The following is a 19,076-nucleotide window of genomic DNA, read 5'->3' as shown; positions in this document are numbered from 1 at the left end:
GTGTGGAACTGTAGCACCTTCTCTGTTAAAGTTCCTGTTTCATGACAATGTCGTCCTCTGATTAAAATCTAACAGGTAAACAACTTTATCTAGTTTTCTAACTTCCTGTGAATTGGCAGCTGAGGCTGAGAGATGAAGGACGTTTAAAGAAAGCCCAACATTGTTGTGGTTGATGACTCATCCCTCTAATACTGATAGTGATACTTACATTTTGCCACAGCTCGCTGTTTCTTCACGTATTTTTTGTGTGATTTATTTAGTGACGATCACAGATACGAGAAATTCAGAGCTTCCTGTCGCAGCGCAGACTTCTTGTGGGCTGACGAGGCGTTCGCTGCCACAACTATTCCAGAACAATCCTGCATGGCGTTGTTGAAAAGATTGCTTTGCCTAACAAAGTCCCAGAGTAACTGCCTGATAATCGTGCCGTTACCTGAAAGAACTGTTTCCCTCTCCTCGGCTTGTCCATCAGTTGCCGTGGCACGAATGAAAACGACTAACTGTACGCTTCGTTTTCTCGTTCTCTCGATTCGATCCGAACGTCTCAGACAGATTCAAACGCGTCTTTCTGTTAACGCTCGTGAAAGTGCCCACACACCCAAACAGACTGACTAATATAAAAACCAAGACAGTGAATGAGTCAGCGGCTGTTACGAAGCGATCCGTGTGCAGCGCTGACCTCCGCTAATGTAAAGTTTATTACCGAGTGCAGTTAACACTCAGTTAGGACAACATGTAGTTAACCTGTAAAGGAGAATTATGAATGTGCTGTAAGAATAATGTGAAACCTTAGCCTCTGCTTTTAAGGCTGTGCAACCACGGAGCACACGCAGGAATTAGATCACACACACGTAGACGACACGGAAGCAGCCTCCGTGACAGATGTGGGCACTACCTGCTCTTTTTTCCCGGCCTTTCTATGGCGTCCTCATTAAATCATGACTTACTATAACGCACAACTTTGCCTCCTGAATTAATGGACGGGCAAACTAAATGGGAACAACCTGAGTCTGATTACCTCTTGTGACACTTTGCCGTTCAGCGCAGTAAATATAACAGTTAATATTTAAGACACCCGCTGAGATTTGTTTTATTTTCTCTGTAACGTTTTTTTCTCGCACACCAACCATCTCATCTGTGAGTAATGTAGACGTGATGTAATGGTTTCCGTGGTCGCTGGGGAAACGATCCTTGAAATTGCAAAAAAGTCCAAAATGAGAGGAGCGCAGCCATAAATACTGGAGCAGAGAGGCATACGTCAGAGGAACACGTGCGTCCCTGTGACAGAGTATGAGTTTTGTGCGCCGTGTGTGTTTTTGTGCGTGTTGTCATCCTCCCGGAGTGTGTTTGCGTGCGAGCATTCGTGCACCTTTAAATGTGAAGCTACACCTATAAATACGGTTATGGCTCATCATAATTTTTACCGCGCTGCGTGCACACCAGAAAACTCATTACGTTTGAATCAAAATGTCCTTTTTATACAGGGAAACAGATTTACTGTAAATTGGTTTATTGAAATAGCATTGCAGCTATATTATGTTTCTTTGTGAATAAGGCAGGCAGAGTATCGGAGGTGTTTTAGAAGCTATACGAGCTGAAGAGGTAAGTAGGCTTCACCGAGTGCAGAAAACTAACTGGAAGTAAGAGGTTTAGCCTTGCTTTACCAGCGTATGAATATGTATTTGGGGACTGAACACTTCCATTCGTTGCCAGTGAATTTTACTCTGCTGGTGTTTTGATACCAATCTGCTCATTTAGTCTCTGCCTGCAGTTCAGGGGAGAAAAGTTTGAACCGAGATTGCGGCGTTGATTATTCTTATTACCGAGAGTCCTTTTATGACGTGCTGTTGAAAATGGAAATGATGCAGGGATAAAGGACTGGATATAAAGCCGTCGTGTCTACATTTAAGCATCAGTTACGTCATATTTCTTTTAGGATATTGGGATTCCTGACTGTAAGAAACCTGTTATGTTGTGAACTGAGAAAAGAAGGACAAGCTTCATATAACTGGGGGTTAAATTACACCCTCACCCTGTCACCCAGGTGTCATGTAGGCTGCAGGGAGTTACTTTGTAATGTTGGCTGTAAAATTACAAAATCTTTCTCATCCTTTAGGAACTATTTCAGTTTTCTTTGTAGCCCAAAATGGTCGAGGAGTTAATGTGAAGCGCACACGGGAACATCTTTGTCTGTGTTCATAGTACGCTATGAATGCTTTATGCTGCCATACACCAAATATCCTGGTACAGTGCTTATAAAGCTTATCTACTGCAAAAGCATTCAAATTACATAAAATAGTGCCGACTGATGATTTCAGTACAACTTAAGCGTTACCGGTTCTGTCAGTAGTTAGCGAACACAAAGTAATGTATTTGAAAGCATTCCTGAATCATCCAGCTAAGAAAAACTGAGGAAAACACTTGGAGTGATGAAAGTAACGTCCAGATGAACAGACGTAGCTTTCTGGGATAAACTAATGTACGACTTATTAACTGTAAGTGGTGTCGTCATCCTCTGTACTCAGACACGATGGCATCAAACAGGCTCTAAAAAACTTTTAAATCTAACTTCACAGGCAGTTTTAAAGCTGCGATGCTTTTTAGAGTAGGGCTCCATGGTCTAAATTAGGGCGAACACATGCAGCGTTTCACCTTTCAGCTCTTTTGCAACCTCGGCTATCGCCATCTGGTGGAACTCGGAGAGAATGCAGCTTTAAGAACAGAAAAAATAAGAAACTTGGATTTTACGAGCTACAATGACCTTTGAAAGATGTTTGCTCAAATCAAACCAAAGTTAATCAAATGAAAACTACATTTAAAATGTAGTACTACTATTTACTATTGCTACAGTCAGGGCCGGAGTGGCTGTACTGCAAAGATTGTCTCCAATCCTGAAACTGCAACATCTGGGCACAAGTCTTTGCTCCCTCTAGACGAGCCCTGAATAATGTGGTTTTGATGTAACGATGCCAGGAAAGAGTAAATGTGTCTCCATAGGTTTATAAATGCGTTTAATATGATTCACAGGCACAAACCCAGATTTATAAATAATGTAAATGTGTGTATATTCTCTGTTTTTCAGCCCACCCACAAATGCAGAGAAACACGTAAAACTATAATAATTAAAGTTAAAATTTATAATCTACAGACAATATTCTGAATTTCCGCTTCACAGACTTGTTCACTTTTGAAAATCTTCCCGTGCACGTGTCTGAAAATATTTGAGACGTTCGTTCGGCTCGCTTACAGTTTGTTAAATACGCGTGCGCAAAGTTTCCTCGACGTGCACAGATCGCATCGTGTGTGCATGTGACGTTTTGAGAGTCTTCCTGAATCCGTGCTCGTGCAGATAAACAACTGTAGGCTGGATTCAACTGCTAGAGGAAAACTGGGACATCTCAGCTTCCTGTGGAGTCCCCATTCCTCAAAGACAACAGGCGCTTTTTTCCTAGATAAACAGAAAAGCTCATCACGCCTCGACTAGAAGACTCACGCTTACCAGTTACAGATGCCTGGATGTAGTTGTCCCACGTCACGTACAATATATCTACATTCAGAGATTAATCAGCTGTTTCCCCTGCAGAAGAGCATCCAGCATGTAGCAGCGGCTTATTTAAACCATATATGAACTTTCATAGGCGTTTTACATGTGTGTGCACAGGAAGCTTTTTGAAAATGAAATGATCACATTTGTGAAGTTTGTGTAAAAATGACCAGTATTTATTCCACACCACACTGCTCTGTGAGCAGCTGACGTAACCGGGACTTGGGGCTGCTTTGCTTCCTCTGAGCCTGGACTCGTGTTTATGAAACAGCAGTGAGTTCAAAATTGTATCTTTCTGTTTTTGCGAGAAAACGCCAGGGCGGCGGTTCATGACCTGAAGCGTAGACATCCGTGTTTTAGATGAGATCCTTCAGTGTGACCTTTTAAAACAAACCAGGAATAACGATGAAGTTTTTAAGAAGGAGACGTCTGATATTCCTCCTCATCGATAGACCCAGAAAAAGTCTGATAAAGGTTGATTCCCTTCATACTCCTGCACCAGTTGTAGGGTTTTCCTCCCAAAGGTAACGTGTCTGTGTAGGTAATCCAGGTGAAACCTCTTCAGCAGCCGTCGCTTTGCTTTCCAAGCACCTTCGATCTGATCGAGGTTGTTACTGTGACAAAATCATGTTTATTGCATTTTGCTCTTATGCATTAAATACTATCTCTGCTGCTTTTGTTTGTGAAGGCTCTCATTTATTTTATACTTTGAGTTCTTGTGTATTTCTCACACTTATCTGTAGTATTTTTGTGTATTTTCACTGCTTTGCATTTACTCTGGCGCTCTGCGCTTGAAAAACTGGCTTTGAGGGGAAAAAGGAGGGAGAGCAGGATAAATAAGAAGAGGGATGAGACGAGAGGGAGGAATGCATAGAGAGGAAGAGAGCGCTTTGGTAATGCACATCCTCTGTTTTTGTTATTTCTCCTCTGTGTCTGTCTTTCATAGCGAGGATCAGTGAAGTGGCAGGTGGATAAAGGGAACACCTGCTCTCTTCATCTCTCTTTCGCTCCCCTCTCTTTGCTTTTTGCCTCTTTTTTTTTTCTGTCTCTTGTTCTCTCGTCGCGCTCCCTCTCTCCTTTCTCGAGTCTCACCCATTTTGTCTCTCCCTTTCACCCCGACTTCATTTTTTGCATTGATGCAGCCTGTCAAACATCTCACAGTAGGAAAAAACGAGAAAGGAAATGCAAATGGATCTGAAGTGTTTGTGTGCGTCGGTGTGTTTGTGTGTGCGTGCCTGTGTTGTAGTTAGTGTTAGAGATCAGAAGCGCAGCAGCAGGAAGGATAGAGGGAGGGGTGGATGTTATTTTCCCTCTTGTATTAATTCTTTTCATTAGCCCTGTCTGATTAATTCAGTGCCTCCTCCCGCCTTCATCTCACTGCATTTTACTTCTAGACCTTGGTTGCTCGCTACTTTCTTTTCTCCTTTGTCCCTGTTTTTCTCCTGTTATACATCAGTGTTACTTTTCCTTCCTCTTCCTCTTCCTTTCTCCTTTCATGCCGTGTTCAGACTGATTCTGTGATGTGAGAAGGGCGGTATCGGTCGCTTTCTGTGACCAAGGCTGAAAAATCTCAGTAAGTGTTTGTTTTAAATAAAGTTAAGTTTATTATTGTGATCACTAATGCAGGAAAACATCTCAACTTTACATTGTCATTCATAACATCAACGCAAATATCTACTCAGCCAATCACATGACAGCAACTCAGTGCATTCAGGCATGCAGACATGGTTAAATCAAAAAACTACTCTGAGCCTCTCTGAGCACACAAAACCTCGGAGCAGTGTTTCCAGCACCTCGTTAAATCTGTGCCACGATGAATCAAACCGGCTGACGCGTGTAACGCAGTTCAAAGTGTACCTAATGAAGTGGCAGGGGCACGTATGCTGATGAACTGTCCTCTAATGCTCAAAATTTCAGTCATCATAATGACATATACTCCTGCACCGTTCCCCATACTAAGTCTAACACCCTCCTGGCTGAAGGCCGTCAGTGGGGTCCTCCAACGTCCTTGGTCCTGGCTTTACTCTCATGATCTCAGTTTTATCTTTGTGGATGTTCAGTCGTACAGCTGCTTGTGCGCTTGTCTTCTCTTGCGTTTGCTGGTGGTTGCAAGATAGTAACGACAAATCTTCAAAAATAATTGTAAAAAAAACTGCGAAATCCAGGTGTTCCAGCTGTGTCCACTTCACTCCACTTCTTCTTCCTTCTGTGATTGTCTTCTTTAACCCGTCAATCACTCACAGGATTGGGAATGGTGATAGCAGGCATGCTTGTCTCACCCCAGTCTGGATCTTAAACTCATTAGGAAGTTAACCGACTTCATTGGTACTACAAGGTTCCCTGTGCACACCATCCAAAGCCTTCTCATAATCCACAAAGTTGACTTACGCTCGAGTTCAGCTCAGTTGACTGTTCAAGGATGATGCGCAGGGTGGCAGTCGGGTCAAGACAGGATCTGTTTCTTCTAACTGTACATGAAGTAATCTTTACTGTAAGCTTGAAAAGGCACACTCCATTAATGCTGACTGCATTTATTTCAGGATCCAGAGATGTGACTGGTTTAGATGGGATATGTTATCCTTCCAGTTGATTCCATGGGCCTGTCTCATTTGGATCAGCCACAAAAATATGTCCAGGAGTCACCCTAATCACATGTAATCATATGTCATTATACGGTCATACCTAGAGCTTATGACCATGTCATGACCTCTGGTATGACCAGAACAGCAGCTGTGGTAGCACCAACCCCATCACTTTACATTTCCTTATTAACATACAACACAATGGTGTGCTTCAACAACACACGGAGAAATGGTATGTGTGTAATGACAGTTTCCAGTGTGATCCAGTCAGTTTTCCGGTTACACACTGAGAGCATGCTCTAAATCTTTAAACACCACTCTGTGTCCTTGCCTCTGTCTTTCTTCCCCAGTCTCACTTCCTGTTGTCTGGATTAAACTCAAATCTGCTGAGTAGCGATGAGGCAGCATTAGCTTTCTGTGTGAGAGTGTGTGTGAGTGTGTGTCTGAGACAAGGAGAGAGGGAGAACTTGTTTCTACACTTTGCATCTTTCCCTGTTGCTACCCAGCATCATCAGTAACCCTCTCTGGAGTTTATCAGCATCTGTGCTGCTATCAGTTGATGGGGGGGTGGGGGGTTTACGAATGGATGGATGGTCTAGAGAGAGAGGGAGACAAAACGAACAGATAGTCAGAGACGGAGAGGGGAGGGCAGAACAAAAGCACAAAACCAAGTTCAGACAAACTGGCTTCTAAAAACACGCACACATGCACGCAGGGAGCAGAGAGAAGGTCAGGAGAGGATTAATGGCTGTGCGCTGATAGATAAACTAATCAAACAAACAAAGACTTCAGCACACACATGCATTAAAACACAGGCAGAATGTAAAGCAGATACATACTTGAATAATCGAAGCTAGACAGAGACACTGAGAGACTGAAAGCAAGTCAGAAATCCTCAGAGAAGGATGCCACATAAAAGTTGTGACAGGCGTGCGCACACAGCAGCAATCTGCACTTTTATTGACTTTGATTAGAGTGTTGGCATCGCCTCCTCTGCGGCCTGGGTTTGCAGACATGGATTAAGTCCTCGACAAAAAGTATTTTTAGCTCAGTGAACGGATCCATGGAAAATGACGTTTCAATCTTGGATAGCGCTTCTCCAAACTTTTCCTCCCCAGACCGGCACAGGTTTTTGTTCTGGTGGTACCACATGTGTGTGAGGGCTGCCCTGCTGTTTTCTCTCTGTCTGCACATTTAACATTTAATCCTTTTATTTTGTGTCATGCCTGATGATTAACCTCGGATACTTTTTAAGGCCCATCTAAGCTTTTTATCTTGATTTCTGTTCTCTCAGGACTTTCCCGATTCTCTCCTCTCGTGCAACAACTGAAGTAGTTCAGTTGTTCCCGTCGCTGTGCTACGTCAAAGCTACCCTTCCTTTCAGAGTAACTGAACTTGTATTATTTTGTTTTCATCCTCTCTGTATGTGTGTGTTCACTGTGTGTGCGCAGCCTGACCAGAATGGTGGAGATCCTAGGAGAGGACAGCCCTCTGGGAATCCACGTGGTTCCCTACTGCTCGTCGCTCAGCGGACGGTGAGTTGTGCTCACAACACACATCCTTCTAGTTAAACCCTAATTCTCTACTTGAACCCCCAGAGACACTGTCAGATTACCATAGAAAGCATATACTAAAGTCATCCCGTCATAATCCTGTTATTTGCTGCGCTGCACTACATAAACACCCAGAGATGCTCCCACAGTGGGGAAAAAGAAGAAAAGGAAGACATGAGTGCACAGCTATGCAGGGCTCTACTTTGGGTGTGGGACAGTCGGGCAGTGGATGGGGATTTCCTCACGGAGAGCAGGATAACTTTTTATGACTGTTCTCATGACTCACCTGACCTCACCAGTCCTCCTGCTTGAATTCCTCGTTCTCTGTTTTTCCCCATCATGCGCTCCACTGTGTTTTTTCCTTTCTCACACACTCATCTCTTTGTTACCTTTTAACCTAGTTTCAGCATTTTTCATCATCAAACGCTGTATTTTGTTCAAGTTAAGGACCCGGAGTACTGAACTGTTGCCATTTTCTTACATATTACCATTTCATGTAAGTTTGAAGGTGTTTATATCGTCTAATACAGATAACGTTAAGATGTCCTGACATTGTTACTACTGTGTTTAAAGTCATTCAAGGAGCCGAGGTAAGCAGGCAGTCTTTGCAGCAGCGATTAAATAAACAACATGCAGTGCTGCTCTCTTCGAGTCGTAATGCACCGCGATGCACAGAATCAGGCGGATATAGAAGCATGCATTTAAACTACATCATCACAGTCAAGCGCAGACTAAATCATGATTGTACGCTGATCTTATGACTTATTTGTGAGAAACAGGATTTGTTTCTGTATAAAACTCCAGTTGTTATCGTTGCTGTGCTTCACTGATGTGCTTCACTGATGTGCTTCACTGATGTGCTGCGTTATAGCCAAACATCTCCTCTTCGGCCTGATCTCGAGTCTTTGCAACTTTGCAAACCTAAACCATGCTGGCGTGTTGCGTGCTTTCTCCTGGCGACCCTTCTAAACGCCACACTTGTCTTTTCCTAATTATGCTGTGATGAACTTTCGTGTTTAACATGCTAACTGAGGCCTGTCGAGTCTGAGATGGAGCTGTTGGGTTTTTTGCGATGTCTCTGAGAACAGCACAGTCTGACCTCGGGGTGGATTTTCAGGGATGCTCAGCCCTCTCAACGTTAGCATCTGTCTTGAATATCTACCACTTCTCACTGCAGAATGATGAATAATCAAATTATTTGGAAATGACATTATAACCCTTGTCAGACTCGTGGGCAGCAGCAGCTGCATCTATAAACTCATTGCTTACATCTTTCCTCCCTGGCATCGTGTTGGCACGTGCTTCAAAGCTCCAGACCAGCAAACTTCTGGTTTTATAGAGGTGCTCACACTTGCTGATGATCAGTTACCCTCTTCATTCCTTTGGAAGTAGTCGGGGTGTTTTCACAGGACCACAGGGAGTCTTGTGAAAACTTTCTTTTTCACAAGAAAAAGAGTTATAGTAGAAACCCACAGTGGAGCTTGGAGATAAAATGACCATAACTGTGGTAAAGTAAACCATATGGAGACTCGTCTGTCTGCATGCAAGAAGTTCTGTGCGTTTGTGAACCTGTGCATGGAAAACGTCCTTTAATCTCTCGCTCTGTTCTTGCATGTTCTCCGTCAGGGCTCTTGGTCTGTATATCCGTGGAGTGGAGGAAGAGAGCCGCTCCAGAAAGGACGGCCTGTTTCAGGAAGACGAGTGCATCGTGAAAATCAACGACACCGATCTCATGGACAAGACCTTCAGCCAGTGAGTACAGCTCTATTAGAATAAATGCACAGCCGTAGAATAAAATAAACACAGCGTATCATGTTACAGTTAATGTCCACGTTGTGTACGGACCAAGAAAGAACTGCTTTACGTTTAGGAGCTGCTGTTTCTTCTCTGAGTTTTTTTTTGGTTAATGGAGCAATATAATCGCATTTAACTTTAAAAGTAGGTTTGGATACATTAAAATTACATTAATTTGTGGTATTGTTACCAAGTTAGTGAAAAAACTAAACTAAAGTATAAACCTCCCCTGCTGTCTCACCTTCTGTGAGGTAGCACTGCAAATCCAAAGAAATGCAGAAAAACACTTGGCAGATGTTTAGCTGCTTCTGGATTAATGTGTGTGCGTGTGTGTGTGTGTGTGTGTGTGTGTGTGTGTGTGTGTGTGTGTGTGTGTGTGTGTGTGTGTGTGTGTGTGTGTGTGTGTGTGTGTGTGTGTGTGTTGGAGCTGGCCTCTGCGTGGCTGTTCCACGTCATTCCTTAAAGGAAAGATTTGTTCAACATTGGAGATCAAATGTTGGAGTTTGCTCACGGTGCCCCTGAAGCCTGAACAGGGCTACATAAACACGAGTGTTTAGAGATGTAATGTGATTACAGAGCATTAAAATGATAAAAGACACCCGTAAAAACAATTGCCACAGATTACAGGCACAGATGCGGATATTATATTGATTGCACCACATTACACTGTGTATTCAGTCCACACAACAGTTCCTGTCCAGTGTTCACTGTGGTAATGAGATTACGCGTGAGGTATTTTATGCTGTACTGTAGGTAAATGGATTATCACCGCTGAGGTTTGTACCTATTGTTCAAAGACAGGTGTGTAGCCCCCTGTGCACTCGCCGACACACAAACACACACACGGACAGTTTTTCTCCTGTATTACACCCTTAATCTTACATGTGATATATCGTCAGTCTGTTTCTCAGCATTAACAAAGTTGAATGGACTGTATTACACACACATACATACACACACACATACACATACACACACACACACACACACACACACACACACACACGCTCTCTCAGTATTGTTCCGTCATGGCAGGTGTGATATTGTGATATGCAGCTTGATCCTGCAAAAGTGGGCCACAGAAAGTCCACTGATCCCCCTGAAAGCTATGTCTACACACACACACACACACACACACACACACACACACACACTGTCATTGTCCCTGTCTGGCAGCTGTTTTAGGGGAAGCCCGCTTGATTAGAATATCTTTTTTACTCATATGCACATGTTCTCATCTGTCCACTATGCTTCCAATGCAACCACACGCGCACACACACACACACACACACACACACACACACACACACACACACACGCAGCTATCATATCCACTGCTATTGCCCTGTGGTGGCGTCCTGCGCCCATTAGCCCACACATCCACTCACTTCCTGTATCGTACACCATGCAGATGTTGGCCTTTGGATTTACATTTGTAATAATAATATATAAGAGCATAGATTTCCATGAACCGCCAGCAGGCATGAGGGCTACAAAGGTCTACTTTTATGGTCATGTTTGCTAATATTAGAGACTTTAATAATTAGTATGATTCAATATTACACTACTCCCTCTGAATGAGTGAACTGACATGTTCAGCTCTCCTGGATGTCCTATGAAGTCTCTGTGAGTTTTCTCTGTGATTTTGTGTCCTGGCAGATATGATGCTCAGTCAGTTTGCCGTGAATGTGCATTACACATGTATGTATTCACAGAGGGGGACTCTAACGTGGTGTGGGCCTGCCCTACTCTCACATTAGCCTCAGTTTCTGGTATCAGATTTAACAAGATGCTGGAAGCCTCCTATGAGATGTTGGTCTATATTGAAAATTATGCGGCTTTATCAGCTGAGCACTTGCGCTGCAGAGCTCCTGATATCAGATATGGTTCACAGTAACCAGTGTAACCAGTTTGACAGTACTGCTTCTTTGTGACATGCTGAAAGTGTCCATTAGTAGACGGCAATAAGAAATCCGTGTGGTCAGCAAAAATATCCATAAAGGCTTTTAATTGGTACCATGATAGATTTGATATTAGTGCCCGAGATGTTCCAATAAAACATTCTCAGCACGGAGACCCCCACCATCAGCTGTGACTGTAGAGTCCAAGTTTTCATGCTGTCGTTGCCAAATCTGACTTTATCAGTGGAAACTGAGCTTCTTCACACCAGATTTAGTGACGTTTGCTCCCTGCACTCAGGAGCAGACTCGCAGTGATGGAGGACAAAGCACTGACCCTGTAACAGCAATGATATTCACTCAACGACGGGACGAGAAAGGAGCCGGGCGTGGTCACCGTGCTGTGCTTTCTGAGACGTTGGTCTGCGTTGGTTTCTCTGGTGTTAGCAGCAGCCAGTCTCACGGCTGCGTCTGATGTTGCTCGTAAAAAAAGGTGTTCCCAGATGTTTTTAGAAAAAAACATCAAACTGTGGTTTTAATTTTCAACAACAGAGCAAAAATAATATTTCCTCAGAGCCCAGCACAGGAAGACAACATATCATAGACACATTCCCACTAACACATCTTTAGCGTGGACGTGTCGTGAAGTCCAGTGGGAAGTGTTTTAATGTTACTGTGGGAGATCCACTGAAGTTGTACATTTCTGCAGGCACAGAAAGTCAGAACGCTGATGTTTGTTTTGGATTGAAGTATTTGGAAGACCAAAGAGTAACGGCACCGAAATCAGTCGCAGTTTTTAAGATTTTCTGCGGTTCTCAGAGGACTGATGAACCGTGTTTGTGCAGTTTGGGGCAGGACCAACGGCAGTGTGGGAGACGGTGACATACGCTCCCCACTCAGGACATAAAGGTGGCGGCCTTAAGTCTGGAAAGACGACTGGGTGTGAAATGAGATCCCAGGAAACCCCGTCAGCCGTTCACATTTTAATTTCCTAATTTTGATCTTTATTGTTCTATAAACCGAGCCTCTGGCTGTGACAATCTAAGCACTGCTGTCCCAGATTGGATGTTTTCATAGTAAGATAACTAAATAAATAAGAACGCAGGTGTTTCAGTGAGTGTACTCCATGACGGCTGACTCTTTATTGATTTATCGATTGAGTCTTCTACGTGGAAACTCCCCCACCTGAGTGGATCTTTAAGTAGTTAAAAAATCATTATAATTCCATACGTGATTTATTAGGTTCCACACAGGACTTTCTAAACATAGCGTCTGGTTACGGTTATTTCTAATCATTATAATGCGCTCGTAATCTGGGAGGGAAACGATACGTGTGTAACCCAATAAAATGCTAATAAACTGGATTTGCTCTGTCAGTTATCTGAGGAGAATAATGGTGTGTACTGCAGCTTCTGACACAACCGTTCCCCTAACGTACTTATTGGGATCTGATGTAGACGAATCGCCTGCAAAATGATGTTTTTTTTATAGATCATGAGATTATGATGGCCTTCTGCACAGGTGTCATGGCTCGGTGTTGTCTCCTGTCTTACTCCTGAGAAAAACATTAAGAGATGCGCAGAACAGCCAGCAGTGAGCAGTGGCACATTGTAAAATGTGCGGATGTTATATTTCAGGTTAGGTTATAATGTCTTTATGTCAGAATTAACCTTTGCACACAGAAATATAAAAGCTGCCATTAGTTTAAACTCCTGTTTAGCTGATTATACATCAGCTTTCTTTGCTTACTTGTCAGAGCAGCACCAGCCAGTCTTAGAAATGAAAGTTAAAGTCTTTCAAGATGAATGATCCTATTGCAAAAATCGGATATCCCATTTATATTAATTACCAATTAATTGACATTTTTTGTCATTCATAATCATATTTATACCATGTGTCTTTTTGTATTTTTCTCCTGATTGAGTTATCTACCCTTCAGTAATTAGTTTTTGTGTCAGAGATAGATAACTGCTCTTCCTGTGTAATTGTGATTAATGACATGATTCCTTTTAATGTTCAGCGTGTGCCACTTGTTGTGCACGTAATGTGCTACAAACTTTGAAGTAAAACTTTCTCCTCGTTTTCGTCCTCTCAGATCTCAGGATGTGTTCCGTCAGGCGATGCGTTCCCCGGTTGTACGCCTGGAAGTCGTGCCTTCTTTCAACAGAGAGCGCTATGAGAAGAGTCTGATTGGTCAGCTGTTTGGCAATAATACCGGTCCCACCGGCAGCCCCCGAAACACCAAAGAGCCTCCGCCCCCTGTCAAAGCCAAACCTGTGTTTAAACCCTCGGAGAATTCAGCCGTGCGGCTGGCGGAAGAGACGGCCGGCCTCGAGCCGGGTTTCGGTGTAAGTTCCTCTGCTGCACATCCACAGACTGACACAGACTTTGCATCTGTCGTGCACGCTTTGTAAAAAGTTTGCAGTTTTAATGATTAATGTGTGCACAGGCAAGCACAATACACAATACAGCCCGGGCTTGAGCTTCGGTCTCCTCACCTTTCCTTCTAGAGCGAGTGCTAACTTAAAGACCTCTCCAGCCTCCTCCTTAAAGACAGACCATATTTCCCATGGTCTGTTATTTCGAGTGCTACATATACAATTTTTTATTTTTGGGTTGCTTTAAATTCTTTACATGCTGTAATTGTAGAAACGGGTTCAAACTTCGTGTTATTTTGACCTGCTCCCACCTCCTTCCTACAACGATCAAGTCCTAAAACACAAACGGATGCAACTTTGTCGTCAGCATCACCATGGTGACATGGCTGACATTTAAAAACAGCTGGCATTGCGGCAGCAGTTTCTTAGCAGCAGCTGATTATCTTTTCCTGTCATGCAGATGTGATGGACTGTTCCCCAGACTCGCACGCGTCCGTACGCAGACTTTATCGATACTGTTTTTTTCCAGCACGTTTAGATCTTTTTCTCACCTGTTTGATGTTTAACATCTTAAATTTAAAGCAGCTTCTATGAGCTGCTTTTGCGGCGACTCCAAGGTGACCAGTGTGTGTTAGACTTTGCTGTAACAGATATTGTTTAATAAATGCCACACTCTTATTTGGGGTTTTGAAATGTGAAACAATGAATTTACTGCTGCTTGTTTTTCAAATAGACCCCGAAGGGGAAAAGTGAGAGCCCCCTCCTGAAGAAAAGCCCCGCCCTCTCTAGCTTGATGGCCAATAAGAGAGGAGGACGAAGACTAAGGATCGATTTAAAGAAAGGTGCGACACACCTGTGTACAGAACGAGCCTCACTCATCATTTCTCTGTCAATATGACTTTTTGTAGCTCTTCAGGAGTCGTGTGCGCTCTCAGTTTGAGGTTCAGGTAAAATTAGACGACAGTCTTTTTTAGGGTTTTTTTCTGTGACTCTGGATTTCTATTAATCAGCGTCTGTAATATTTCTTCATGTCTCTACAGATGTTCTCTCTCCATAAAAAGTTTCTTTTTTCACTGTTTTCTGGCTTAGAGTCCTTCCTCTCACCCTTCCTCTCTCCGTCTTCCCGAGGCTCTCTCTTCAGGGTCTATTAAGTCTTTATTGATCTGTTCATTTCTGCTGATATGAATTCATACTGGCCCAAACTGCTGACTTAGCGCTGCTAAAGAGACTAGACTTAATGAGGTCTATAAAGCGCTCAACCAGTCCCTGCGTCTGTGTGTGGCCTTTTTGTCCACGCATGCATGTGTATGAATGCTTTCGTGCACATTTTGTGCACATGTTTTTCACTGATTAGTGTTTTAATATTCATCACCCCCGTTTCCGGAACATTCACTCTTTGTTTCCACTTTGTTTCACTCATTCCTCTCTTACCTCTCGTGCCCTTTTCTCATCTCTCCCTCATTTTCCACAAACCTTAAACAATTTCACACCTGCAGGAACTCTAACTGCGGCTGTAGCTGAAGGGTTTAAAGCCGCACACACACACATGCACGCACACATGCACGCACGCATGCACGCATGCAATCTCTTAAGGCTTTGAATTTATCACACTTATAGTATGTAGTCAGGAGCTGAGTCAACAACACTGTTTGAGCTTTCAAGAGTGGTTTAGGTCCAGTGTGCGTGTGCGTGTGTGTGTGTGTGTGTGTGTGTGTGTGTGTGTGTGTGTAGGAAGGCTATAGTGTAAAATTTGTACTCTCAGTCTCGGGGAATAAAAATAGAGAAGCAAGGGCAGCTACACAGGATATTTGTGTCAGGATAGGCCAAGAACTGTTACTTGTGGCTACTCGCTATAATTCACCTCTTCATTCATTTGTGTGTGTGTGTGTGTGTGTGTGTGTGTGTGTGTGTAGGTCCAGAAGGTCTTGGATTTACTGTAGTGACCAGAGATTCTTCGGTGCACGGTCCCGGTCCGATTCTAGTGAAAAACATTCTGCCCCGCGGGGCTGCAGGTGAAAGATGGACGCCTTCAGTCTGGAGACCGCATACTCGAGGTGCAGCACAGTCTGAGCCAGAATAAGAAACACGATGATGATGAGGAGGAGGAGGATGGGGACGATGGTGGCGGTGTCTTGACTCTGTGTGTGCGTTTGTAGGTAAACGGTGTGGATATCACAGGCGTGGGCCAGGAGGAGCTGGTGTGCATGCTGCGCAGCACGCGGCAGGGCGAGAGCGTGTCTCTGGTGGTCCTCCGGCAGGAAGACATGTTCCTACCCAGAGAAATGGTAAGAGCCAGTCACAGTGAAAGACGTGTGCTCAGAGGGGCGCCGTCCGGCTTTTTATTAACGATTTTGTTTTCACAATGTTGTTTTTGGTCCGATCAACAGACTTGCCCGGATGATGCGTGACCTAAAAGACGATACACTTCCTGTTCAGTGATATTGCCTTTCCTTTTTTTTTTACTCAACTAAGCAGTCATGTGACCGAGTGTTTCAGATAACGTCATCATGACGACTCGGCTGAGGCCGCCGTGAAGCAGATATTATTCAGATTATCGGGTCTTTCCTTCCAGTCTTCCTCTGCTGCATTGTTTGTGCTGAATTTCATCACTGCCTTTAACAATAAAGACGTCTTTAAACCACTTTGATTCTATTTTTCCGTCTTTTTCTGACGTTGCATGATTCGCTGTTTTGCTCATAATCACAACTGTTGCTCTTTTCGTCTTTGCTGTCTCCTGATGGTTTTTTAGGATATTTGCTCTTCGACACCGTGACTCATTTTATAAATGTTTTGTTAGTTTGTTCCCTTCTGCTTTCATCCTGGTTGTGCTGCACACCTGTGGCTCTGTCACAGATGGTGATAACTATCGTTTTTACTGCACAGAGATCACATTTTTCATTTGGTCACATTTGCTTTTGTCTCCGGTCCGCCCGTCTCACAACGCCGCTTCATTTTTCCTACGTCTTCTTCCTTTTCATGTTGCTTTTTATGCCTTTCTCCCTCTTGTGTCTCTTTCCACTCGCGTCGACTGATGTTTCCTCAACGGCTGCCGGGAAGTTCCACGTACAGACGTGAGCTTGTGACCCTGAGCCCCATAGGAAACTCTGTTTGTGCAGACAGGAAGCGGGGCGATGTGTTTGTGCGTGCACATGTGATCACTCGCCATGTACGCATGTCTGAACTCCATGACAGTCTGCCAGGGATACCTCTCTGAGATGTGTGCCTGAATGTCTGCACTTGTCATCCTGTTGCGCGTCCACTCAGAATCGCTCTACTGGTCGATAATAATATACTTGCAAAGAAAACTCGCGAACCAGTTTAAGGTGGAGTGCGTCATTGTTTTTATGTTCTCCTTTATGTTGTGTTGGTGTAAAAAACAACAACAACATGTTCAGCTGCACTTACTGAGGGTCTGCCTGTGCTGTATTCATGCAAAGGAGCGGAGAAACCTGAGAAACACACTGCACTTTAACACCGATCGAGTTATTTAGTCCAAAGCGTGAGTGCACGCTCAGGTGGGACGACACGTGTGATTTCCATATACCCGAGTTCACCGATCAGACACAACATCCTGACCGCCGACAGGTGAAGTGGTCAGGATAACCAGTCCTGAGGTCACACTGGCCATTTCAAGTCCGGCTGAGTCGACAGCAGTGTGAGGTGTTTGACTTGGCCTCCTCGTTCCCCAGATCTCAGTCCAGTCGAGCGGCCGTGGGATGTTCAGGACCAATCCCTGGATGGGTCGGAGCAGGTGGTCATAGTGATATGCTTCCCTGGACAGAAAATGGAGATGAATGCTGATAAACCTGTGAAATCGATTTGAAATCACACATCAGAACCAAAACGTCTGGCTGCTTGAACTGAAGATGGAAATAATACATTTTACCCTGATAGTCTTTCCTGTGAGTTAAGCTTCAAGTCTCACCTGCTCAGGAAACTAAACTCCCATTGGTCCTGCTTGTTCCTTCACACACTCACTCAGCACAAACACCAAAGTGTTGTCCTTCTGCACCGATGCCCCACAGCGTCCCGTAGGCCAAGTATTGTCCTCTGAATTCTGTTTCTGGAGAGAAGCATAACCAGGCTCGATTCAAGGGCACCTCTTTATTTCATTGTGTTGTTAATGAAGGTTCAGACCATTTATGACTGAACTGACTTCTTATGACCTGTTAAAGAAGTAAATAACCACAAAGCACATCTTTAAACGGACAAAGGAGCAAAAAAGATAAATGTTTGCGAACTATTGATTATATAAAATGGACTGCACTGTAACGTTTACACCTTCATCACTGTAGAGGGAAGTGAAGCCTCATATTTGTCACAATGTTTGATTTAGTCTGCCCAGCACGTCTTATTAGATCCCTGCTTTACTGTGAGAACCGGGAACTGTTTCAGTAGTTGATGCTAAATTAAGGGAATAAGATGATATCAAAGCAACAAAGGACAGATGTGGTGTTAAAACCAGCAGAGTGTTGACAGCCCCATTAAACAGATCTGTGATGAATGTGTTTAACAGATATGTGAATAAACAGAAACGTGTGAGTTTGTTTGGACTGCTGACGCAGAAACTGGGACACGCTTTCACTTTTGCTCATTTTGGCCTGTGTGGGTGTGGTTTCGTCCTTTTGAATGTGCAGTATTTCAGAGCTTCTCCTCTGCCTCCCTCTCCTTTCTCCCCTCCGATGTCTCTCTGTCTCCTTCACTTGTCCTGTCAGGCCGTCCGCCCCACTAGAATTCACCTCTGTCTAATTAACAGCTGGTGGTATTTATTCAGCAGTCACAACACTTTTCAAGAGCAGCAAATACAGTTACAGTTTTGCATAATGGAGCTGTGAACACACTCCTTGATTGAAATTTTAATGTGCTGAAGTGTAGAACAGCGTGTGGATATGCGGGCGAGGGATTTCAGGGCGGTGGTAGTCATCACGCGCAGCTGTCTCAGCGGTGAGAGTTTTTAAAAGGGACCAGTGCTTTTAAAGTGCCCGTCTCTGTGTTTAATTAGTGCATTGTACAGTGTGACAGAGTGGATGGTTTACAGGCCGGGTTAGAAAGGTAGCGGCAGAATTACAGATCATTTAGAAATATCATCAGAAGATCAAAGTTCATATTAACGACGGGGTTGATGCTGATGGGGAAACGTGTAGTTCAGTCGAGCTTTTGTCTGTAAGTGTAGCAGCAGTGTTTGTTTCATGCTTTCTGCACTTTAGATGTACGTTGGCATAAAATAATCACTTTTCTGTGGCTGGTGATATGAATGCTGCATATAGACACGGCGTGTTTTCCACTGCGGTTACATTTTTATCACCTCAACAACAAAAACCCTTAAA

The 19,076-nt window shown here is 43.8% G+C and overlaps 1 protein-coding gene across 1 annotated transcript in view; it reads left to right on the top strand.

The window, feature by feature from the left end:
- Nucleotides 1-19,076, top strand: part of LOC120731028 (partitioning defective 3 homolog B-like) — a 207,061-nt gene that overhangs the window by 65,907 nt on the left and 122,078 nt on the right. The window contains 7 exon segments of the mRNA XM_040027756.1: nucleotides 7,578-7,661; nucleotides 9,306-9,431; nucleotides 13,467-13,719; nucleotides 14,483-14,591; nucleotides 15,663-15,760; nucleotides 15,762-15,803; nucleotides 15,906-16,034. Coding sequence (XP_039883690.1) covers nucleotides 7,578-7,661; nucleotides 9,306-9,431; nucleotides 13,467-13,719; nucleotides 14,483-14,591; nucleotides 15,663-15,760; nucleotides 15,762-15,803; nucleotides 15,906-16,034 — 841 coding nt within the window.

Source organism: Simochromis diagramma, unplaced genomic scaffold (genome assembly GCF_900408965.1).
Source record: "Simochromis diagramma unplaced genomic scaffold, fSimDia1.1 OVJJ01000343.1, whole genome shotgun sequence".
Classification (NCBI taxonomy): Eukaryota; Metazoa; Chordata; class Actinopteri; order Cichliformes; family Cichlidae; genus Simochromis; species Simochromis diagramma.
This window is presented reverse-complemented; position numbering and strand designations above follow the sequence as displayed.